The 26,517-nt window shown below is 38.9% G+C and overlaps 1 protein-coding gene across 1 annotated transcript in view; it reads right to left on the bottom strand.

Annotated features, from left to right (window-relative positions):
* LOC129563989 (succinate--CoA ligase [GDP-forming] subunit beta, mitochondrial-like) overlaps positions 1 to 26,517 on the bottom strand; it is a 50,316-nt gene that overhangs the window by 19,950 nt on the left and 3,849 nt on the right. Inside the window, 2 exon segments of the mRNA XM_088834295.1 lie at positions 18,916 to 19,029; positions 22,646 to 22,774. Coding sequence (XP_088690421.1) covers positions 18,916 to 19,029; positions 22,646 to 22,774 — 243 coding nt within the window.

Genomic DNA, 26,517 nt, shown 5'->3' with positions numbered 1-26,517 from the left:
GGGACCAGATATTATGACGTAGAAGACAAAGGGCTTTATGGAAAAACTGGATTCTAGTTGGTAAAGGTGTTTCTCCTGGGGATATGGGTTAGCAGTTCTGAAACTGCTGAACATGTTATGTTGTGACTGAACAAATAAGTAAATGGATACTGAATGGTAGGAACCAGGTGGCTCACTTTTGGAGAAAGAGATTATTCATAAGCAAGAGGAGGAAACTAGAATAATCTATGCACTAATGGAGCACTCAGAGACATCAGCAAGGATTCAAATCCAATTTAATATTGAGATCCATAGAAAATTTTATAGATATAAACAGAGATTTGCATGCATGCATCTATTTCTTTGCTCTGTCAGCTGAGATGGCCTAAGAGAAACAACGCCCCAGTAGCAATGAGCGCATCTGTCTCCCACATCTTCATTTTTAACACCAGTCTCTAAGAAAAGAAACCTGGATACGTGGTTGATTACAGAACTGGAAAGCATATGAAATGAACCTGGAGCATGTTAGGAGTGACATAAAGAAAGGGAGTGCTCAAAAAAAAAAAGTCAAAGGGACATAGAAGCCAACTTGAAAGAACAAGTCGAAAGACAAAATAATGCTGTCTATGGGGTCGCACAGTGTCGGACATGACTGAAACGACTTAGCAGCAGCAGCAGCAGTGTGCATCTGTTAATCCCATACTCATAATTTCTCCCTGTCTGCTTCCTTTTTGGTAACCGTAAGTTTATTTCTATGTCTGTGAGTCTGTTTCTGTTTTGTAAGTTCATTGGTATTATTTTTTAGATTTCATATATAAATGGCATCATACTTATCTTTGTTGTCCAACTTACTTCACTTAATATAATCGTTAGGTCCATCCCTGTTGCTGCAAGTGGCATTATTTCATTCTTTTTAATGGGTGAGTAATATTCCAGTGTGTGTATGTGTGTGTGTACTGTACTTTTGATTTGCATTTCTCTAATAATTAGTGATATGGAACATCTTTTCATGTGCCTGTTGGCCATCTGTATGTCTTCTTTGGAGAAATGTCATTTAGGTCTTCTGCCCATATCAAAACCTTATCAATGAGGTATTGTCACCATTTTAAACATGAAGAAAATGGAAGCTGAAATATGTCAGGAATCAAGAGGAGGGCAATCAGATATACTTTATGATCTCATACCCTGGGTTTGAGAGTATTCTTAGAATATACCTTCACAGGTAGAAAACAGCAAACACAAATCTGAGTATGATCCAAAGTTGTGCCTCTTTAAAAAGGACCCAGCGAAGTAGTAACTGAACAATGTAAATACGGTGCAGTTTTGAGAAGTTTAAAAAAAGTACTTTCCATTTTTCCTCAAATAGGTTAAAAAGTTAGAATTTTCTGTCCAATGTATAGGGGAAATGTACAGGGTGCAAAAAGGAATCATTGGACAAAAAGAAAAGAAAAAACCCAACCAAACGACTTAATTTAGAAGACAGAAACAGGATTTGATTGTGAGGGAACAAAAATGAAAACAAATATTTCCAAGCAGGCATTTAGTAAAGGTGTAACAATTCTGACTTGGTTTATTTGTAAATCATGTAATTGAAAGAAGTGCTACACTGAAGCTTGTCTTTGGTATCAAACTTTTGCTTCAAAGACAGAAGAAATAGTGCATTTAGAGTGCAAACAATACCACAAGGGAAACTGCTTGAGATTAAATAAACATGCTTGAGAACTTTTAAATATTCAAATAATTTCAGAAGCACTCTTGGCACACTGTATGTATTGTTGTGCCTTTATAACACTATTCAAGACCCGGTGTAGTCTCTAAAGTGAGAAAACGCATTTATTAAACTATTCTGCAATCGACTAAAACAACACAAACTGTTTTTGGTTAACAATCGGTCCAAATTCATGTGGCGTTACCTTGTTAAGAATTAACAGGAAAATCAATTTTATATAATTGGTACTCACTACTACTTGATGGTTTCTTTTCACTTCCTAATCTGAGCATTTTATATAACTGAAAGTACTATTCATTATTAAAGCCTCACTACAGGCTTAGAGATATTGGGTTGGCCAAAAACTTCATTCAGGTTTCTCCACTGGATGTTAGGGAAAAACCCAAACAAACTTTTTGGTTAACCCAAGAGCTATCTATGAGAAGCTATAAATTTGTGGCAAGAGGAAAGAATATTGCTTCATTTTGGTTTAACTCACTTATTCAGTAATTCTTTATTCAGCATCTACCAAATGCAGGCAAGCGCTGGGCGAGGCACTGGCACTACAACCATAAACAAAACACATAAAATCTGTGCCCTCACAGAGATGATACTGTAGAAGAAGAGAAAGGTGATATATTGTGTACATATTTATGTCTTGCTTGCATTCTCTAAAGAGAACAACTGTTCATAAAAAAATGACAGCCTTTCCAAATTTTCATTTTTAATTCCCAAGTGAATTTAAGAGACGTAAAACCTCCAAGAAGTATGTTACCAAAACGTTCAGAAATGAATATCTGTCAACGATTATGTTGTATACAAGAAATATTCTTCATATTCATGAAGACCTCATAATACTCATAGATCAATGAAGCTACTAAAGGCTGATCAGAGAGCATGAAGGATAAATAAAACACAGGTACCCACCAGCGGGCATGGTTTCCAACACTTTGGCATCTTCGCCTTTTTCATTTCCTTCTGATTTTTCAGATTGCACATCCAAAGACAACATCAAACTTGGGTTTGGAGCAAAGATAGCTGATGTAACAACTGCATTATGTGCTGTAAAACAAATCAAATTTAGGATAACTATAAGTTTGATTCTAAACATCAAGATAAAAAGTATAATGGAAAAAATATAATAGTGTATGTTATATACAAATATCTTTAGAAATGAACAGATAAGTAACTCTGCTGCTGCTGCTGCTGCTGCTAAGTCACTTCATTCGTGTCCGACTCTGTGTGACCCCATAGATGGCAGCCCACCAGGCTCCCCCTTCCCTGGGATTCTCCAGGCAAGAACACTGGAGTGGGTTGCCATTTCCCTCTCCAATGTGTGAAAGTGAAAAGTGAAAGTGAAGTCGCTCAGTCGTGTCCGACCCTTAGCGACCCCATGGACTGCCGCCTACCAGGCTCCTCCATCGAAGGGATTTTCTAGGCAAGAGTACTGGAGTGGCTTGCCTTTGCCTTCTCCATACACGAGACAACAAAAGAGACACAGGTGTATAGAACAGTCTTTGGGACTCTGTGGGAGAGGGGGAGGATGGGATGATTTGGGAGAATGGCATGGAAGCATTTATATAATCATATGTGAAACGAATCACCAGTCCTGGTTCAATGCATGATACAGGATGCTCGGAGCTGGTGCACAGGGATGACCCAGAGGGAGGATATGGGGAGGAGGGAGGTGGGAGGGGAGTTCAAGAAGGTAAACACGTGTACACCCGGGGCGGATTCATGTCAATGTATAGTCAAGGCTATGGTTTTACCTGTGGTCATGTATGGATGTGAGAGTTGGACTGTGAAGAAAGCTGATCGCCGAAGAATTGATGCTTTTGAACTGTGGTGCTGGAGAAAACTCTTGAGAGTCCCTTGGACTGCAAGGAGACCCAACCAGTGCATTCTAAGGGAGATCAATCCTTTGTGTTCTTTGGAAGGACGGATGCTAAAGCTGAAACTGCAATACTTTGGCCACCTCATGCAACGAGTTGACTCACTGGAAAAGAGTCTGATGCTGGGAGGGATTGGGGGTGGGAGGAGACGGGGACGACAGAGAATGAGATGGCTGGATGGCATCACTGACTCGATGGACATATGTTTGAGTGAACTCCGGGAGTTGGTGATGGATAGGGAGGCCTGGCATGCTGTGATTCATGGTGTCGCAAAGAGTCGGACACAACTGAGTGACTGAACTGAACTGAACTGATGGCAAAACCAACCAATATAATATTGTAAAGTAATTAGCCTCCAATAAAAAAATTTAAAAAAAGAGATAAAAGAGAGAAGCTGAATACTTTACTAATTAAATAATTGGGCAATTCCTGGGTAGTTCAAGAAAAACGGAGAACTGGAAAGAAAAGGACTGAAATAAAGAGGGCTATAAAGAAAGAAGTGGTAAGTATTTCAGGAGAGCCTGCAGACCCTAAGGTAAGAGTTCCAATAATAATGACACGTAAAGGTGTATACAGGACATTGTGCCTTAGGGTCTCAAAATGCTTTACTAGTTTCTGTACTTCAAAGGCCAAGGGTGAGTGGTGGAGGGATAAATCTCCTCTTAGAAAGCATACATGGAAGTACAAAAGCACAAATTCTGGAGCTGGGAGTCTTCTAATCCTGGCTCTGAGGCTACCAGTGTGACTTCAGGCAAATTACTTAGTTTTCTGGATGTTGCTTCTTCAGCAGCAGAGGAGGAGCAATTCTAACTCTACCAAACAGGTGGAAAAGGCAAGTTCTGTATGACTGATAATATGAGATACCAGTTGTAAACACCCAAAGTAACTAACACCACTATACATAAACATATAAACATAAGGTATCAGTTCACTTCAGTATAGATCGATGGAAAAATGAGAGTAGGGGAGAAATATTCTGGTCTCGATGGGGAATTCCTCATTGCCAATTTACCTGAAACTTGCTTTGATCTGGTTGCTGCTGTTGACATAACCCTTATACTTCATGGACAGCGACAAATCTCTAAGATCATATAGTCTGATTCTGGAGTCATTTGAGGTTTAGTTCAGTTCAGTTCAGTCGCTCAGTCGTGTCTGACTCTCTGCGACCCCATGAATCACAGCATGCCAGGCCTCCCTGTCCATCACCAACTCCCGGAGTTCACTCAAACTCATGTCCATCAATTCTTCAGCGCTTAACTTTCTTCACGGTCCAACTCTCACATCCATACATGACCACTGGATAAACCATAGCCTTGACTAGACGGACCTTGGTTGGCAAAGTAATGTCTCTGCTTTTTATTATACTATCTAGGTTGTTCATAACTGTCCTTCCAAGGAGTAAGCGTCTTTTAATTTCATGGCTGCAATCAGCATCTGCAGTGATTAGTATCTAAAACAAATCAGGGGGAGCACGGGAAGATGGCGGAGGAATAGGACAGGGCGACCACTTTCTCCCCCACAAAATCAACAAAAGAACATTTGTACGCTGAGTAAATCCCACAAAACAACTTCTGATTACTGGAAGAGGACATCAGGCACTCAGAAAAGCAGCCCATACTCATCGAAAGGAGGTAGGAAATAGATAAAAAGAGAGACAAAAGAGGGAGGGACAGAGCTCCGTCCCAGGAAGGGAGGCTTAAAAAAAACAAAAAAAAAGAGAAGTTTCCAAACACCTGGAAACACTGGTGAGTGGAATCTCAGAGGACCGCATAACTGGGAGACAAAAGACATAAATAATTAAAACTCACAGACTAAGTGCCCAGAGGAAACTCTCAGCAGAGAGGCAGCGCAGACGCCCGCGCCCCTCACTAGCAGACGGGGGCTGGGCAGGGAGGCGCCGGCAGCAGCGCTTAGAGGGAGAACTGGGCTTGAACACCCCAGGGCAAACTGAGGGCTCGTACTTAAGATACCACAGCAGAGGCTGCAGCTGAAAGGCGAGAGGGCTGGGAAAAGCCTGCGAAAAGCCCCAAGCAGGGCTCCACCAGCCCCGCCCAGAGAACGGGGCGCTGAGCGGAGCGAGCCGGCAACAGGCGGCCCATCCCCCACCCCCCGCCGATGACGGCGGGGAGGGCAGTCTGCACCGGGGCGGGGGCAGCCGCGGCCCCAGAGAGGCTTCCCGTGCCAAGCTGCAGGCAGGCTTCCTTGCTGGCCAGGACTTCTTGGGTTCGGGCCGGTCGATATCCGCCTGAGAAAGTGTGCCGGTTGTACACCCAGAAAACCACGCGGCAGGGACCGGGAAGGCGATAAGTTGCAGCGACCACACTCGCCAAACGCCTGGTCACCTGAGCTGCTCGGACCGGGGAAGGCACAAAACGCAGGCCCAGCCAAGTCTGCACCTTTGTCGAGTACCCGTGGACCTGAACCTGAGCCGCTCAGACCTGGGAAGTGCATGCAACCCAGCGCCAGCCGCGGACAGCTTGCAGCAGAGCAAACTAAAGCCTAAGCAGCATAAACAGGGAAAGCACATGCGCCTTGAGAAGGAGCATTCCCAGTGTAGCGGAGACACTGCGAGCACTCCCCAGAGATGCCAGGGATATTGGTTAGCTGTTCCTCCCTCCCCATAGCAGGACTGAATAGGTGAGCCGGGGGAAAAAAAAGTGTCCACCACCACATCCTGGTGTCAGGACGGGAATTAGACACTGAGGAGACCAGAAAACAGAAGAGCTTTTTCAACAGAAGGAACTGCCTTGGAAGTAACAGAGGGAGAAGCCTTGAGCCTACTGCAAGAATAAGACTGAAAAACAGAGGCAGAGGCTTAAGGCCAAATCCTGAGAACACCAGAGAACTCCTGTTCCAGAGAACATTAATTGATAGGTACTCATCAAATGCCTCCATACATACACTGAAACCAGGCACCACCCGAGGGTCAACAAGTTTCAGTGAAAGACATATTATGCAAACTATCCAGCAACACAGGAGAATAACACTGAGCTTCAATATACAGGCTGCCCAAAGCCACTCCAAACCCACTGACATCTCAAACTCATTACTGGACACTTCACTGCACTCCAGAGAGAAGAAATCCAGCTCCACCCACCAGAACATCGACACAAGCTTCCCTAACCAGGGAACCTTGACAAGTCATCCATCCAACCCCACACACAATGAGGTAACTACTTAATAAAGAGAACTCCACAAACTGACAGAAGACGGAAAGGCCACCCCGAACACAGCAATATACGCAAGGTGAAGAGGCAGAGAAATACCCAACTAGTAAAGGAACAGTATAAATGCCCACCAACACAAACAAAAGAGGAAGATATAGGGAATCTACCTGATAAAGAATTTTGAATTTTGATGGTGAAAATGATTCAAAATCTGGAAAGCAAAATGGAGTTACAGATAAATAAACTGGAGATAAAGGATTGAGAAGATGCAAGAAATGTTCGATAAGGAATTAGAGGAAATAAAAAAGAGTCAATATACAATGAATAATGCAACAGATGAGATCAGAAACACTCTGGAGGGAACAAACAGTAGAATAACGGAGGCAGAAGACAGGATAAGCGAGCTAGAAGATAGAATTGTAGAAATAAATGAAACAGAGATGGAAAAAGAAAAAAGAATTAAAAGAAATGAGGACAATATTAGAGACATATGGAACAATATTAAACGCCCCAACATTCGAATCATAGGAGTCGCAGAAGAAGAAGACAAAAAGAAAGACCATGAGAGAATACTTGAGGAGATAATAGTTGAAAATTTCCCTAAAATGGAGAAGGAAATAATCACCCAAGTCCAAGAAACCCAGAGAGTCCCTAACAGGATAAACCCAAGGCGAAATACTCCAAGGCACATATTAATCAAATTAACAAAGATCAAACACAAAGAACAAATATTAAAAACAGCAAGGGAAAAACAGCAAATAACACACAAGGGGATCCCCATAAGGATAACAGCTGATCTTTCAGCAGAAACTCTTCAGGCCAGGAGGGAATGGCAACACATACTTAAAGTGATGAAAGAAAATAACCTACAGCCCAGATTACTGTACCCAGCAAGGATCTCATTCAAATATGAAGGAGAAATCAAAAGCTTTACAGACAAGCAAAAGATGAGAGAATTCAGCATCACCAAACCAGCTCTCCAACAAATACTAAAGGATCTTCTCTAGACTGGAAACACAGAAAGGGTGTATAAACTCGAACCCAAAACAAGAAAGAAAACGGCAACAGGATCATACTTATCAATAATCACCTTAAACGTAAATGGGTTGAATGCCCCAACCAAAAGACAAAGGCTGGCTGAATGGATACAACAACAAGACCCCCATATATATTGTCTACAAGAGACCCACCTCAAATCGAGGGACACATACAGACTGAAAGTGAAGGGCTGGAAAAAGATATTCCACGCAAATAGAGACCAAAAGAAAGCAGGAGTAGCAATACTCATATCAGATAAAACAGATTTTAAAACAAACTTTGTGAAAAGAGACAAAGAAAGAAACTACATAATGATCAAAGGATCAATCCAAGAAGAAGTTATAACAATTATAAATATTTATGCACCCAACATAGGAGCACCGCAATATGTAAGACAATTACTAACAAGTATGAAAGGGGAAATTAACAATAACACAGTAATTGTGGGAGACTTTAATACCCCACTTACATCTATGGAGAGATCAACTAAACAGAAAATTAACAAGGAAACACAAACTTTAAATGATACAATAGACCAGTTAGACCTAATAGATATCTATAGGACATTTCACCCAAAAACAATGTATTTCACCTTTTTCTCAAGCACACATGGAACCTTCTCCAGGATAGATCACATCCTGGGCCATAAATCTAGCCTTGGTAAATTCAAAAAAATTGAAATCATTCCAAGCGTCTTTTCTGACCACAATGCAGTAAGATTAGATCTCAATTACAGGAGAAAAACTATTAAAAATGCCAACATATGGAGGCTGAACAACACGCTGCTGAATAATGAACAAATCATAGAAGAAATCAAAAGAGAAATCAATATATGCATAGAAATGAATGAAAATGAAAACACAACAACCCAAAACCTCTGGGACACTGTAAAAGCAGTGCTAAGGGGGAAGTTCATAGCAATAAAAAAGTCAACTAAATAACCTAACTCTACATCTAAAGAAACTAGAAAAGGAAGAAATGAAGAACCCCAGGGTTAGTAGAAGGAAAGAAATTGTAAAAATTAGGGCAGAGATACATGCAAAAGAAACAAAAGAGACCATAGCAACAATCAACAAAGTCAAAAGCTGGTTCTTTGAGAAGGTAAATAAAATTGACAAAGCACTATCCAGACTCATCAAGAAACAAAGGGAGAAGAACCAAATCAATAAAAATTGAAATGAAAATGGAGAGATCACAACCAACAACACAGAAATACAAAGGATTATTAGAGAATACTATCAGCAATTATATGGCAATAAAATGAATAACTTGGAAGAAATGGACAAATTCCTAGAAAAGTACACCTTTCCAAAACTGAACCAGGAAGAAATAGAAAATCTGAACAGACCCATCACAAGCACGGAACTAGAGGAAGTAATCGGAAATCTTCCAGCAAACAAAAGCCCAGGTCCGGACGGGTTCACAGCTGAATTCTACCAAAAATTTAGAGAAGAGCTAACACCTATTCTACTCAAAGTCTTCCAGAAAATTGCTGAGGAAGGAAAACTTCCAAACTCATTCTATGAGGCCACCATCACCCTAATCCCAAAACCTGGTAAAGACCCCACAAAAAAAGAAAACTACAGGCCAATATCACTGATGAACATAGATGCAAAAATCCTTAACATAATTCTAGCAATCAGAATCCAACAACACATTAAGAAGATCATACATCATGACCAAGTGGGCTTTATCCCAGGAATGCAAGGATTCTTCAATATCCACAAATCAATCAACGTAATACACCATATTAACAAACTGAAAAATAAAAATCATATGATTATCTCAATAGATGCAGAGAAAGCATTCGATAAAATTCAACATCCATTTATGATAAAAACCCTCCAGAAAGTGGGAATAGAAGGGACATATCTCAACATAATAAAAGCTATATATGACAAACCCACAGCAAACATTATCCTCAATGGTGAAAAATTGAAAGCATTTCCCCTAAAGCCAGGAACAAGACAAGGGTGCCCACTCTCACCACTACTATTCAACATAGTTCTGGAAGTTTTGGCTACAGCAATCAGAGCAGAAAAAGACATAAAAGGAATACAATTGGAAAAGAAGAAGTAAAACTTTCACTGTTCGCTAATGACATGATCCTCTACACAGAAAACCCTAAAGACTCTACCAGAAAACTACTAGAGCTAATCAATGAATACAGTAAAGTTGCAGGATACAAAATCAACACACAGAAATCCCTTGCATTCCTATACACTAATAATGAGAAAATAGAAAGAGAAACTAAGGAAACTATTCCATTCACTGTTGCAACGAAAAAAATTAAATACTTAGAAATATATCTACCTAAGGAAACAAAAGACTTGCACATAGAAAACTATAAAACACTAGTGAAACTAATCAAAGAGGACACTAATAGATGGAGAAATACACCGTGTTCATGGATTGGAAGAATAAATATTGTGAAAATGAGTATAATAACCAAAGTAATTTATACATTCAATGCAATCCCTATCAAGCTACCAACGATATTTTTCACAGAACTAGAACAAATAATCTCACAATTTGTATGGAAATACGAAAAACCTCAAATAGCCAAAGCAATCTTGAAGAAGAAGAATGGAACTGGAGGAATTAACCTGCCAGACTTCAGGCTCTACTACAAAGCCACAGTCATCAAGACAGTATGGTACTGGCATAAAGACAGAAATATAGATCAATGGAACAAAATAGAAAGCCCAAAGATAAATCCACGCACCTATGGACACCTTATCTTCGACAAAGGAGGCAAGAATATAAAATGGACAAAAGACAGTCTCTTTAAGAAGTGGTGCTGGGAAAACTGGTCAGCCACTTGTAAAAGAATGAAACTAGAACACTTCCTAACACCATACACCAAAATAAACTCAAAATGGATTAGAGAGCTAAATGTAAGACCAGATTCTATAAAACTCCTAGAGGAGAATGTAGGCAAAACACTCTCCGACATAAATCACAGCAGGATCCTCCAAGACCCACCTCCCAGAATATCGGAAATAAAAGCAAAAATAAACAAATGGGGCCTAATTAAAATCAAAAGCTTCTGTACAGCAAAGGAAACAATAAGCAAGGTGAAAAGACAGCCTTCTGAATGGGAGAATATAATAGCAAATGAAGCAACTGATAAAGGATTAATCTCCAAAATGTACAAGCAGCTCCTGCAGCTCAATTCCAGAAAAATAAATGACCCAATCAAAAAATGGGCCAAAGAACTAGACATTTATCCAAAGAAGACATAAAGATGGCTAACAAACACATGAAAAAATGCTCAACATCCCTCATAATCAGAGAAATGCAAATCAAAACCACAATGAGATACCATTTCACACCAGTCAGAATGGCTGCTATCCAAAGGTCTACATGCAATAAATGCTGGAGAGGGTGTGGAGAAAAGGGAACCCTCTTACACTGTTGGTGGGAATGCAAACTAGTTCAGCCACTATGGAGAACAGTGTGGAGATTCCTCAAAAAACTGAAAATAGAACTGCCATATGATCCAGCAATCGCACTCCTGGGCATACACACCGAGGAAACCAGAATTGAAAGAGACGCATGTACTCCAGTGTTCATCGCAGCACTGTTTATAATAGCGAGGACATGGAAGCAACCTAGATGTCCATCTGCAGACGAATGGATAAGAAAGCTCTGGTACATATACACAATGGAGTATTTTTCAGCCATTAAAAAGAATGCATTTGAATCAGTTTTAATGAGGTGGATGAAATTGGAGCCTATTATACCGAGTGAAGTAAGCCAGAAAGAAAAACATCAATACAGTATACTAAAGCATATATATGGAATTTAGAAAGATGGTAACCTTAACCCTGTATATGAGACTGCAAAAGAGACATAGGTATATAGCACAGTCTTTGGGACTCTCTGGGAGAGGGTGAAGGTGGGATTATTGGGGAGAATGGCATTGTAGCATGTATATTATCATATGTGACCAGTCCAGGTTCGATGCATGATACAGGATGCTTGGGGCTGGTGCACGGGGATGACTTGGAGGGAGGATATGGGGAAGAGGGAGGTGGGAGGGGGGTACAAGAAAGGGAACACATGTAAACCCGGGGCGGATTCGTGTCAATGTATGGCAAAACCAAGCAATATATTAATGTAAGCTAATTTGCCTCCAATAAAATAAATTAAAAAAAGAAAAAAAAATCAAAGGAAAAATTAAGAATACCACCATTTAATCTGTCTTAAGGTACAACCAAAAGAGGGTGTTACACAAATATAGAATACACCTCAAAACTAGAAAAAGCAATATTCCATAAGAAAGGAAATATATTCTTAGCCAAGATATGAAGAACTTACTTTCCGGAGTCTATATATAGTGTGGAGAGAGAGGGTTTTGATTACTTAGTACCTTGTTTTCTCCAGGTAAAGGCTCAATGCCAGTAATTTTTCTTCCAACCTTGTTGTGCCCTCTGGTAGATCGGACATGTCTCTGTGTGTGGTATTTCAAATGCTAAAAAGAAACCACAATTTAAAAAGATCAGAATTAGAACCTCAAAGATAAACTGAACAAACTCACACACAAACATGGTATGAATATTATTTGTCCCAATTTACAGATAAGGCAGTTAAAGCCCAGGGAGGATACACCAATTTATTCCAAACCATAAAAGGGTCTTCTAAGTATTCAAGTATGTAATTTATGCAAGATAGTCATTTACCTCTATATCATAGAAAATACATCTGCCGTCATATGTTCCAATCACTGCATATTTGCCATTCTGACAAAAATTTGCAGCTGTGATCAATTTTGTTTGACCATCTACTTCATTCCACAAAGCCACTTTTTTGTCAGGTCTGTTCCAAAGGCAGAGCTTTGCATCCAATGACCCACTTAGAAATTACCTATCATCCTAAAAAGGTGGCAAAAGAGGAAGCTTTCATTTTACCACATGAAGAAAAACTAGTCAGCAAATCAATACGTCAAGTCTATTAGAAATAAATATTAAAATATGTAAGATTTTATTTTAAAAGTATTAAAGTAAGCATCATTATATTCATTAACAATAACAATTAGAAACCTCAATATTCATTTTTGAGAACTGAGGTTGTAATCATTGTATCATATCCTTAAACTGCTTTTCCCAAAGAATAGATGTTAACGGACAATGGAGTAAATATCGTGTAGAAGTGTTCTGTGATCCAATAAGTTTGATAAATTCTGGGTTCTCTGTTAATGCGCGTTCTGAATCTTTAATCACTGCCTTTCTGCAGCGGGTCGGCAGGGGGTCAGGTAGTGACACTTAGCAGGGCTAGCACATTCAAGGAACATGCTTTGGGAAACACTATCCTATAATGGGACATTTGCCCATACCTTCCTCGGGATACATGTAATACATGGATAAAAGAGTAACTAATGTTAGCTCACAGAACCAGTTTTTGGGAACCCCAACACCCTGTCTGCAGAGAATCGCGTCACTATTTAAATTCTCAACCCAATTTTCAATTTCCAACCAAGGATTATCAGATGGGGGCAAACAGGCCCCACAGGGGACATCTAGCAATGTCCGGAGACATTTCTGATTGTCACAATTTAGGGAGTGGGCGCTACTGACATATAGTGGGCAGAGACCAGAAATGCTTCTAAACATACTACAATGCACAAGACAACCTTCCCTCTCTCTCTAAAAATGAATTATCCAACCCAAGATGCCATTAGGGCCAAGGTTTAGAAACCTTGTTCTAAACTAAACCAGGCCTATCACAAAGTTGCTCTAATTTTTGGTAACATAAGAATTAAAGATAAGATAAAATAATTAGGACACCAAAACATGAAACAGATTTTCTTTTCCACTCAAGATTATTCTTCTTGCCTACTTCTCAAGACTGTCAAGGATAACCTCCATAGAATAGGTATTTTTACGGATATAGTATAGTAGGCTCAACTCAATGGATACCAGTAGAAGTGCTGAACAAGTAAAAATACTTTATCTTGGTCTTACAATTCAGCATTTTATTTGTATACACATATGTATATATGTGAGTATCTCTATTTTGCTATTTCTTTTAGAACCCTGCTTCCTTCCAGGTAACATTATTTGATAGAGTCATATTTCCAAGGAAAATGTCAACATCCCTCCATTCTTCCCTAGCCCCTCTCATAAACTCTCCAGCTAAGTAGAAGTTTTAGAAATAAGGCTTTTCAGTTTCTAAAATAAAACCAAATAAAGGTATAGGAAAATTGCTGACTGAACAGAAACCTTAATGATAAAGTTCCACATGGATAACTATCACCACCTGATACCCCTCTCTTTCCACTCTGATACATTATAGTTAAAATAGAGGTGGGGGATTTTGTTCCCAGTTGCTGACAGGGCTAAATCCATTCTTCTGTTGCATCCTTAGGTGACAGGATGGGGGTATTTTTCAGAAAGAAGCCTCGAGAGCTTGATGGTCAAACTGATATGATTAAACATCTTTAATTTTCAAAAGTTCTTAATAAAGTACTTCATTAATGCCCATGTTATAAGCCTGCCCAGGGAGGGAAATTATACTGAGAGACAAAAGTCATTCTTCTTTCTTAATCTGAGGAAAGAGAGAAAGAAATGTGAATATAATTGAAAGTCTGCATTAAAAAGACAATGGGCATTAACATATAGAGTTGAGGACATGATTGGAAATGTAATCATATAGACCAACATGGGGGAGGGAAAGTCATCGAAGGTCAGCTCAAGCCTTCCACTTATTTCAACCTAGCCGGTGAAGCAGCGCCAACGCATGACATCCCTTGTGCGTACAGCTGCAAAGAACTAAAGCTTCTCTAGCCTTATGCATTTAGTGGATCTGTCTTACAAGGGCATCAGATAGGTCTGGAGTCCATCATAGTAGGCTTTTCTCCTTTACTTGAAATCATACAAAATTCCTTCTGGAGGAAAGATATTACAGGATTTTCTTTCTTTCTTTTTTGTTATTTTTACAGGATTTTCTACACTGAAAATGAGTAAGAGGAGATCTCAAGATTAACAATGTTTCCAGACATGAAACAGGAATTCAGTCTATCTTGTAATGAATTTTTGTCTTTGCCACTTTCAACCTTTTCTTTGTCTCTTCCCTTCCTGACTCTCCTACAACTGACTATTCCTGCCTACATGCTTCCCTTTCTTATTTACCTGCTGTCTTTTCTTCTTCCACTGTCTCCAACCTCTCTCCTCTTTAACAGGATATCTTATTTATTTATACCCTGCAGGTTTTATTAAAGACTTGGGATGACTTTTCACTAGTATATTGATATTTACACTATAATATTTCCAGCTCTTCTAATGCAGATTAGTACAATATTTAGTTCCTTTCTTATTTTTCTTATTTCTAAAACAGAATGAAACATTAAATTAAGCAGCTGTAAACTATATGGCTATTAATTTTTTTTCCCTGTAGTCCAGATATCCTCCAGAGAAACCTAGTTCCCTCACCTTCCTCATAGTATAACAAAAAACATGTAAACACTTACTCTTGCATGGAAAGCTATGGCAGTGACAAAATCTATATGCTGTAAACAGCAAAGGCATTCTCTTCTGGAAATGTACCATAATCTGACTGTTTATCCATTGAAGAAGAAAGCAGAAAGTAGTTCTATGGAGAAATTGACAGTAATTATTTTATCATCATGTAAAAAATATTTACACCATAAAAGTGAACTTTCATTTTTAGTACCTCAAAAGTTTTGTTATTATTATTACTGTTATATGCAGCATCAGACAGCACAAAAAGATATCCAATTCACTTGGACAATCCCATTTTTCCCCAAATAGTTAAATACCATATTTCTTTGATTCTAAGACTTTTTCACGTTACATATTCTGAAATGAGGATGAATCTTATGATTTCTATTGAAAGAAATTTGCAAGATGCCAAGAGAGGACCAGGGTGTGCCTCAGTCGTTGGAGTCTGCACCTACTGGAAGTTAACATCGCTTCGGTTATTTTCACATTGATAACACTAGTGAATTTTAACTTACATGAGTTTCCTAACTGTCACTTAACATGCCTTCAAAAAGATCACCGTCCAATGCAGCATGGAAATGAAAAGCTACTGTGCACCTGCACCTCAGGCAAGAAAATTAGAGAATAGAAATTGTCAAATGTCTCAGAACTGTCAAAGCTAGAAGAGGGTAGTGTAACTGACTTAGGCATTAGGATGGCTCATCACCAGAAACCAAACATCTCTTTGTCAAAAGCTTCCAGCTGGCAGAGGCTCTTTAATTTCTAAACACAAATCTATTTAAGGGAGGAACTAGGAGTCATGCTGAACGAGGAAACTCAAAAGAAATCTTAGTGTTCTTTGGCATGAGTAAAGGTGCTAAACAAATTGAAATAATGATGATATTTACTGAATACTTACAATACGCTCAACATTGTTCTCAGCACCATGCAGCAACCATATGAGGTATGTACATTATTATCTGCTTTTGCAAATGAGAACACTGAGGTAGAGAGGTTAAATGATTTGTCTAAGACTATATACCTTGTCAGGGGCAGAGCGGCAATTTGAACCCGGGTGGTCTGGCTCTAGATCAGGCTCTAACCACTATAACACTGTGCAGAGTGCTTATGAAAAATGAGATGTTTTGTTATTTGCTTCAAGTAATAAAGAATCTTTAATCTTTGAATGTAAAAAGACTAAGTACAGATATGGATTCAGATATGTTACTGAACTGATACATATATGCTATCTGGGCCAGTGTAAAAGAAAGTATATTATGTGGTATACCTATTTTAAAATAAAGATATATCTTACAACTAAAAATACAACTTTGACAAGTTAAAAAAAGAGAAAAGAAAAAAATCTAAAAACCCAAAAACAAAAAATATATATATAAAATGAAATCGAAAAAATTTTGAAAGATTTACATTAACTTTTGAAACACTGAATAATAATTCTTTTTATTTTTAAGGTCCATTCAGTTCCAGAAGTTTTGAGGAGTATATACAGTTTGCTTAATATTTCCTGATATTTAATAACAAGTGTATAAAGACTAAACTTATGGTATGCTGTTCATTAAAACTGAATTTATTCAATTCTTCAAACAGTCCATTGGTTTAAGTATACAAAAGAAATACTAAGACATGCCTAAAAGTGAAGATGTGAAAGATGTGTCAAGACTGGTTCTATTATGATAAGAGATTTTTGTTCAATATATACTTATTAACTAAACAAAATTAAATAGTTTTCTTGAACTAAGCTTGGTCGTGTGAGTCAGAAAAATTAGATTCAGATCTAGGTTCTACCCATAAATAGTTTTGTGATCTGGGATGGGTCAGAGGCCGAGTCTTCTAATCCACAATATGAAATAGCATCCACCTCACAGCATTAACAAGTTAAATATTAAAGAAAAAAAAAAGAGCTAACAAGGTAATTCTTGCTACCTGGCACAAAATAAATTTTCAACAAACAGAAAACCCCCTATAAATATCAACTGTGCTAGATACTGAAAGAAACAACAGTGAAGAAAGTCAGACCCTACTCTTGAGGGACTTAGAATCTCATTGCCAATAAGACCTAGAAATGTACATACATAAACAGTTAAGTAAAAAGAAAGGTTAAGGGAGGAGCACACAGACAGATGAAAGCCTTAAGAATAAAACTGAGGTTTTCTGGAAAGAAATTCTGCCTTAAGACTCCAGTATGACACCTGCTGTGCTTTCAAAGCCTGCCCTACAGATTTTAAATTTGCTTGGCCCCACGACCATGTGAGCCAATTCCTTAAAATAAACCTCCTGATGTATGTATTTCCTCTTGGTTCTGTTACTCTGGAGAACCCTGACTGATACAGGGGTCAATGGAGAATTAATTTCTTCAGTTCATTTTACATTTCACAAAAAATACTGGCTTGCTTTAAGACAGTAAAATGAGTGCAGGGTTCCCAATTAGGGGCTTTGTACTTCTTCTTCTAGATGAATAGGATTATCAGATTTAAGGATACTTTAATCTTCCATCTTCTGACAACACAGATTTCATACAGGGTAGGGGGAAGGGGGAAGTACAAAAGTACAGCTGGGGCTCAATTTAGAATCAGACTACCAGGTGAGGCCCAAGCTTGTTCCAGGAGGCTCGAGAAAGATGTTATGAAATGTGCCCATAATATCTAAGCAAATATGAGAGGAGCAGCATTTCATAAGTGGAGTAACTCAAAGCTGGAGCTCAGGGAAGCCTGACTTGCTAGTGTGTGTGAACGCTCAGTCATGTCCAACTCTTTGGAAGCCCACCAGGCGCCTCCGCCCATGAGGTTTTCCAGGCAAGAGTACTAGCACGGGTTGCCATTCTCTTCTCCAGGGGATCTTCCTGACCCAGGGATGAACCCACGTCTCCTGCATTGGCAGTCAGATTCTTTGTCACAGACCCACCGGGGAATCTGACTTGCCAATACATACCAGTGATATCTTTGTGATACGTGAAGTTCTCCTGACATAGTTAAAATATATGGGCATTACCAGTATCTTGCTAGTATTTTGTTAAGTTGGATGACTTTTCTCAATTTAAGGCTTTTAAATATTACTTTCCCCCACAAATTCTTAATCTATATTAGATTCTGATTACTGACAAATTTTAATACAAAGAAAGTATATTGAATAATGCAAAAATTCCAAAAACAGCTTCATGTTTCAGATATCTTAAATGAAATTTAAAATATCTCTTAAAATTTTTGCAAACTTCTAAGATATTTGATTGGTATTTTAATCTTGCTCTAAGGAAAGAAAGCATAAAGTGAAGACTTACCATTGATTTGTAGAATATAATTGTTAAACCTAAATTAATAATTTCATGAAGGTAGCAGACTAGCTCCAAAACAGTCTTGATTGGCTAGGTTAGACTTCATCTTTGCAGCTGAAGTCATATGCATTTTGCTGAGGATAGTTATTTTGCAAAACTACTTTATAAAAGAAGCAAGAAGTATAAGTATATAGACAGATCCAGATAGAAGCTGTTGAGTAATATAAACATTTTCTTATTAGCCTAATCTATCATTTCTATTCTTAAATTTCAATTAATATGTAGCTCCCACAAAGTAGCTACAGACATTCAGACTTGATGGTGACAATCATACAAATAAAACATGTGTTCTTATCCTAAATAGTTATACAGAATACGAAATTCAAATAGAATTTCTTACTTTAGACCAAGAAATATCAAGCAGATCAGCAGTATGTCCTTTATATTTGCAAAGCGGCCGTTGTCCAAATGGTACATTTTTATCATCAGGGTCTTCATCAGTTCCACTGCATACCTATTTAGACATGAAAAAAATCTTAAAACTAGAAAAACAAAAGCTTCATCCTCTTTCTTCCCTATTTGTTTTCTCATCATGTAATATTGTGCTTGACTAAAATCGGACCCACTAAAGCCCAACTCCTCTTTATGCTGAATCTGCTACTTATTAATTACTCACCTCTTTGTCCTAATAAACCAGGATCATCCCTAAAGACATTGTGCTAAACTCCATGTATCCATCACCTTCTTTAATGATTATCAACATTTTATTCAAATTGTTTTATCAATCTTCCCACTTTTATGTATTTGCTTATTTTTGCTGGAACAGTCAAAGTGAGATCTAAACATCACTAACTGATTTTTATCAGTATTCTATATGTATCTCTAATAATCTCTCTTTTAAATATAACTATCATTACATTATCATACCTAAAAATACCATTTGTATCATCTAATATCTAATGTATATCTAAACATCCTGATTATACAGAAATGTCATTTTAAAGTTAGATTGCTTTGAAAATGTGCTAACCATTTGATATTTATTAACACTTACTATATACCAGGTATGGTATATAACTTGAATGCCAAAATAAATATTTCTAATCTACTTATAATCTATTCTCAGTATTTAAGTCAGAATAAGCCTTTTAAAATACGTCAGACAAGGTCATTCTCTGTTCAAAAACTCTCCATCGGCTTCTTTCTCGGAGGAAAAGCCAAAGTCCTTGCAGTGGCCTGCATATTATGGCTGCCCCATCTACACCTCCATGACTTCATTTTCTACTACTCTTCTCTTGCTCACTGGTTCCAACTGCCCAGGCCTCAATGCTATTTACTGAACAAACCAGAACTCCTGCCTTGTCACTGTTTCACATGCTGCTGTTCCCTCTACCTGGAATGTTCTTGTCCTCCACATAGCCAGATAGATGATCCCTCTCTCACCTCCTTCAAGTTTTCCTCAAATGACAACTTCTCAATGAAGCTTTGCTTGTCCACTGTATTTACCTCCCATCACCCCACTTTGTTTTATTTTTTCCATGAAAATATTCACCTTCTAATATATTACAAAATTTATTGTTTTGTTTCTCTGTCTTCAACCACTAGAGTAAGTTTCATAAAAATAGATTTTTTGGTTTCTTTTATTCACTAATCTATCCCCAGCCTTCATGGATCACAGCCTTCTCATGGAGAAGGGGCTTGCATAACTCAATGAAGCTCTGAGCCATGCTGTGCAGGGTCACCCAAGACAGACGGGTCATAGTAGAGAGTTCTGACAAAATGTGGTCCACTGGAGGAGGGAATGGCAAACCACTCCAGTGTTCTTGCTGTGAGAACCCCATTAACATAAACAGTATGAAAAGATAGAAAGATATGACACCGAAAGATAAGCACCTCCCCCTGCCCCCACAGGTCAGAAGGTGTCCAATATGCTACTGGGGAAGAGTGGAGGGCAATTACTAATAGCTCCAGAAAGAAAGAAGTGGCTGGGCCAAAGTGGAAATGATGTTCAGTTGTCAATGTGCCTGGTGGTGAAAGTAAAGTTCGATGCTGTAAAGAACAATAGTGTGTAAGAAGCTAGAATGTTAGGTTCATGAATCAAGGTAAATTGGATGTGATCAAGCAGGAGATAGCAAGAGTGAACATCAATATCTTAGTGAACAAAAATGAATGGGAATAGGCCAATTTAATTCAGATGGCCGCTATATCTACTACCGTAGGCAAGAATCCCATAGAAGAAATGGAGTAGCCCTCATAGTCAACAAAAGAGTTTGAAATGCAGTACTAGGGTGCAATCTCAAAACTGACTGAATGATCTCAGTTCGTTTCTAAGGCAAACCATTCGACATCACAGGAATCCAAGTCTATGCTCCAACCACTGATGTTGAAGAAGCTGAAGCTGACCAGTTCTATGAAGACTTACAAGCCCTTTTAGAACCAACATCCAAAAAAAAAAAAAAAAAAGATGTCCTTTTCATCATAGGGGATTGGAATGCCAAAGCAGGAAGTCAAGAGATACCTGGAGTAACAGGCAAGTTTGGCCTTGGCGTACAAAATGAAGCAGGGCAAAGGTTAAGAGAGTTGTGTTAAGAGAACACACTGGTCACAGCAAACATACTCTTCCAACAACACAAGAGACGACTCTACACATGGACATCACCAAATGGTCAACACTGAAAACAGACTGATTACATTCTTTGCAGCCAAAGATGGAGACGCTCTACACAGTCAGCACAAAGAAGATCTGGGGCTGACTGTGGCTCAGATCGTGAGCTCCTTATTGCAAAATTCAGGCTTAATTGAAGAAATTAGGGAAAACCATTAGGCCATTCAGATATGACCTAAATCAAATCCCTTATGTTTATATAGCGGAAGTGACAAACAGAGTCAAGGGACTAGATCTGGTAGACAGAGTGCCTAAAGAACTATGAACACTGTGGAGGAGGCAGTGACCAAAACAATCACCAAGAAAAAGAAATGCAAGAAGGTAAAGTGGTTGTCTGAGGAGGCTTTACAAATAGCTGTGAGGTGAAAGGCAAGGGAGAAAAGGAAAATATACCCAACTGAATGAAGCATTCCAGAGAATAGCAAGGAGAGGTAACAGGCCTTCTTCAATGAAAGTGCAAAGAAGTAGAAGGAAACAATAGAATGGGAAAGACTAGGGACCTCGTCAAGAAAACTGGAGATACCAAGGGAATATTTCATGCAAGGATGGGCAAAATAAAGGATAGGAAATGTAAGGACCAAACAGAGGCAAAAGAGATAAAGAACAGCTGGCAAGAATACACAGAACTATACAAAAAAGGTTTTAAGGACCTGGATAACCATGATGGTGTGGGCACTCACCTAGAGCCAAACACCCTGGAGTGTGAAATCAAGGGGGCCTTAGGAAGCATTACTAGGAACAAAGGAGGTGATGGAATTACAGCTGAGTTATTTAAAATCCCAACAGGTGATGCTGTTAAAAGTGTTGCATTCAAAACGCAAGCAAATTTGGAAAACTCAGCAATGGCCACAGGACAGGACTGGAAAAGGTCAGTTTTCATTCCAATCCCAAAGAAGGGCAGTGCCAAACTACCATACAAGTGTGCTCATTTCACATGCTAGTAAGGTTATGCTCAAAATCCTTCAGCTAGGCTTCAACAGTAGGTGAACCAAAAATTTCCAGATGTACAAGCTGGGTTTAGAAAAGGCAGAGAAACCAGAGATCAAATTGCCAACATTCACAGGATCACAGAGAAAGCAAGGGAGTTCCAGAGAAACATCTGCTTCCTTGACTATGTGAAAGCCTTTGACTGTGAAAATCACAACAAACTGTGGAAAATTCTTCAAGAGATGAGAATACCAGGCCACCCAACCTGCCTCCTGAGAAACCTGTATGCAGGTCAAGGAGCTTTTATGTTGGTTTTTTTTTTACTTTTTAACTTTTTCTTTTTTTTTTTTTTTTCTTTTTTTACTTCTTTGTACTTAGTCTTCAAAAGTCAATGTGTCTTGAATTGAGACTAGCCACATTTCAAGTGCTAGATGCCACCTGTGGCTAATAGCTTTGTATTAGACAGGGGAGCTCTCGATCTTAATGCAGAGAGGCTAAAGATTGAACAGAAGAAAGAGAAGCTTCAGTTTTCACTGACCTGCAGATGTGTCCTTAAAAAGGTTTTCCTTTTGGTGTCCTCAAAGTTGTTTCTCATCAGAAGATACAAAAGTGCAGAGGCTTCATTCCTGGTTGAGCTAATCTTTGACGTGCAGCACTCTAAAACCTCCTAGCAAAATGAGGCACACATGTTTACCTTTCCTTTGAAAACGGCTGAGGGAAACTAAACAATAGGAAAAACACAAATAATTATCTGAAAAATCATAAAACAGAAATCAATCAACTATCAAGTGCCTACAGTATTCTCCCTAAAACTAAGCTGGGTGCTTTGAGGATACACAATCAACATAAGATTAGGGTACTGCTCTGGAGAGCCCAAGATAGATAAAAACTTAAAGACCAGAATGTATTAATGAATGACTGAAATGATGACTCATTTCATGATGATGGTCTCAATTTGGGCCATAAAAATGGGAAGGCCAATCTGCATTACTTACTCTTTTGCTTTATATTTAAACAGTTCCTTACATTATAAACTTCCAAATGCTGGGAAAACATATCAAGAATCTATTCAGCAAATAAAGTTATCTTTTAACAAATGGAGTATAGATGAAGTGTACACACATAAACAGAAACATGCGCATCCTCTATTCATAAACAGTGTTGAATGAAATACAGTTTGGCATAGGAAAAGTACAAAAGTGACTATGTAATCCTCAAAACAGGCAAGTGACTGCTGCTTTTGGAATGTATTCAGTCTGCTTTGCAGAATATAAGCTATACATAGAACATAGGCTTGTTGCAAACTTCCATGCTTAGGCAAGTGTGTGTTAAGCTGCTTCAGAGTACACAATGGATTTTTTCAGGGAGTATGAAGCTAGATTCTTTCAAAATCATTCTCAGGAATATTGGATTTAAACCCATATTATAGGAATCAACATAAGACTAGGGCCTTATTTCAAAATTATTTCTCAGAAATATTGAATTTAAGGCCATATTATAGGAGATATGCAGATGACACTACCCTTATGGCAGAAAGTGAAGAGGAACTCAAAAGCCTCTTGATGAAAGTGAAAGAGGAGAGTGAAAAGGTTGGCTTGAAGCTCAACATTCAGAAAACAAAGATCATGGCATCTGGTCCCATCACTTCATGGGAAATAGATGGAAAAACAGTGGAAACAGTGTCAGATTTTATTTTTTTGGGCTCCAAGATCACTGCAGATGCTGATTGCAGCCATGAAATTAAAAGACGCTTGCTCCTTGGAAGAAAAGTTATGACCAACCTTGATAGTATATTAAAAAGCAGAGACATTACTTTGCCAACCAAGGTCCGTCTAGTCAAGGCAATGGTTTTTCCTGTGGTCATGTATGGATGTGAGAGTTGGACTGTGAAGAAGGCTGATTGCCGAAGAATCGATGCTTTTGAACTGTGGTGTTGGAGAAGACTCTTGAGAGTCCCTTATACTGCAAGGAGATCCAACCAGTCCATTCTAGAGGAGATCAATCCTGGGTGTTCATTGGAGGGACTGATGCTAAAGCTGAAACTGCAATACTTTGGCCACCTCATGCGACGAGTTGACTCACTGGAAAAGACTCTGATGCTGGGAAAGGTTGGGGGCGGGAGGAGAAGGGGACGACAGAGAATGAGATGGCTGGATGGCATCACCGACTCTGTGGACATGAGTTTGAGTGTACTCCGGGAGTTGGTGATGGACAGGGAGGCCTGGCGTGCTGTGATTCATGGGGTCGCGGAGAGTCGGACACGACTGAGCGACTGATCTGATCTGATCTGATCTGATAGGAGTCTGTCTTCTTTTTATCACCTTAACACTAAGTACAATGCTTCTTACTGTTTATGCTTCTTCATTTATTAATGAACATTTAATAAATGCTTTCTAGCTGGCATTGAAAAAATCTCATCAATGGTTTTACCAGATTAAATGAATCTTGTTGGGCAAGATACCCCTGTATGAAAATACAGGAAAGGAAGGCACAGCGGTAGAGTAGTTAATCTGCTATAGGAAGTCTTCTATCTATCACTTCTCTGAGTGGGCAATGACCAAAATCATCAATGACCTCGTAATGCCAATTCCAATGGACTCCCTTTCCACCTTATCTTATTAGGCCACTCTGTATTGCATAATAATGCTGATACTCTCTTCTCCTTTGGCTTCTGTGATAGACTTCTTTCTTGCCTTTCTTCCTATTTCTGTGACTGCTCCCTTTCATCTCCTCCATAGACTCCTCTTCCAACCCCTTCTATGTTGCTTTTCTCCAACTTACGGCTCTTCTTAACTTTTTGTTGTTGTTCTTGCTCTTCCAGGGGAACTTAAATCACTCCCATGGCTTCAACTGCTACTGGGATGCTGATGATCTCCCTAATTCACTCCGTTCCAGCTAAACTGACCTTTCAGTTCCCAGAATTTCAAGCTCTATCTCTTCTCCCTAGAATGTTTTTCCTTTAGCTTTTCAAACGGCTGGCCCCTTTTCATATTTCAGGTCTCGTTTTAGAAGTGACAAACCCAGATTCCAACTATATGACATTCTGGAAAAGGCAAGACTGGGGAGACAGTAAAAAGACTGCTGATTACCAGGGGGTGGTGGGGAGTGGGGTGGTAAGTTGATGGAGATTTTTAGGGCAGTTGAAATACTTTGTTTGATACTAAGATGGGTACATGCCATTTGTCCAAACCTATGGGATATGCACCAAGAATGAACCTTAATGTACACTGTGCACCTTGCAAGACTGTTGTTTAGTTGCTAAATCGTGTCTGACTCTTTTTGCGACCACATGGACTTTAGCCTGCTAGGCTCCTCTGTCCATGGGATTTCCCAGGCAAGAATACTGGAGCGGGTTGCCATTTCCTTCTCAAGGCGATCTGCCCAGCACAGGCATTGAACCTGAGTCTCCTGTATTATCAGGCGAGTTCTTTTTACCACTGAGCCACCAGGGGAGCCCACAAGGAAGATTATTATGTGTCAATGTAAATTCATCAGTTGTAATAAAGGCAGCACTCTGGTGGCAGATGTTTATAATGGGGGAGACTGTATGTATGTTTGTGGGGTTGGTGATATATAGGAAATTTCTGTATTTCCCATTGGATTTTGCTGGGAATTTAAAACTGGTTTCAAAACATACAGTCTTAATTTAAAAAGTTAAAATATAAAAATAAGTGACAAACCCTTCAAAAGTAACTCCCACAAATCATTGTCCTCTATTTCACCACCTTGTTTCCTTCCAAGAACTTTTTCCGATTACTATTTTATTTACTTATTTATTTTCTCTCCCTTTTCCACCCACTGAAATCTTCATGAGAGCAGAGATTATGCTTCTGTACTATACTCAAAGAGATTTTCCCATACCTGCAACAACTTTCTTAATACAAATCTAATTATGTTGCTTTCCTGCTCCCTGACACCTAAAAGAAGAAGTCTAACTGAAAACCATGAGGACACAACCATCTGGTCCCCACTGACCTCTTCAGTCTCATCTCAATTGCTGAGTCCAAACTAAATCCTAACTTGAGTGCTTCAGAGAAGTGTTACTCAATTAGTGTTTCCTGTCCTTCCATTTGCTCTCAGTTCTCTGTAGGCTTCCTTTGTCCTAATGGTATTTGTAGATGTGCATCGATGTGTGCTTTCCTCTACTGGAATAAGCCCTCAGACTGTATCTTTGACACAAAATCTGACACCAGTAATTACACATCCAGTCACTGTTCAGTAAATGAATGATTTTGGAATCCCTTTCCCTTAGTTGCTTGTCATACGCTTCCACTGAACTCAGCTTTTCATTTATTTCTTTATTCACAAAACTGCATTACAGAATGGCAATTTAAAAATAAACCTTCAAAATGATCTACTTTTCTATCGATTTGGGACAATAAATTGCCAAACAAAGAATGACAAAAAAGT

Source organism: Moschus berezovskii, chromosome X (assembly GCF_049115385.1).
Source record: "Moschus berezovskii isolate FMDL1 chromosome X, NW_MosBer_1.0, whole genome shotgun sequence".
NCBI lineage: Eukaryota > Metazoa > Chordata > Mammalia > Artiodactyla > Moschidae > Moschus > Moschus berezovskii.
This window is presented reverse-complemented; position numbering and strand designations above follow the sequence as displayed.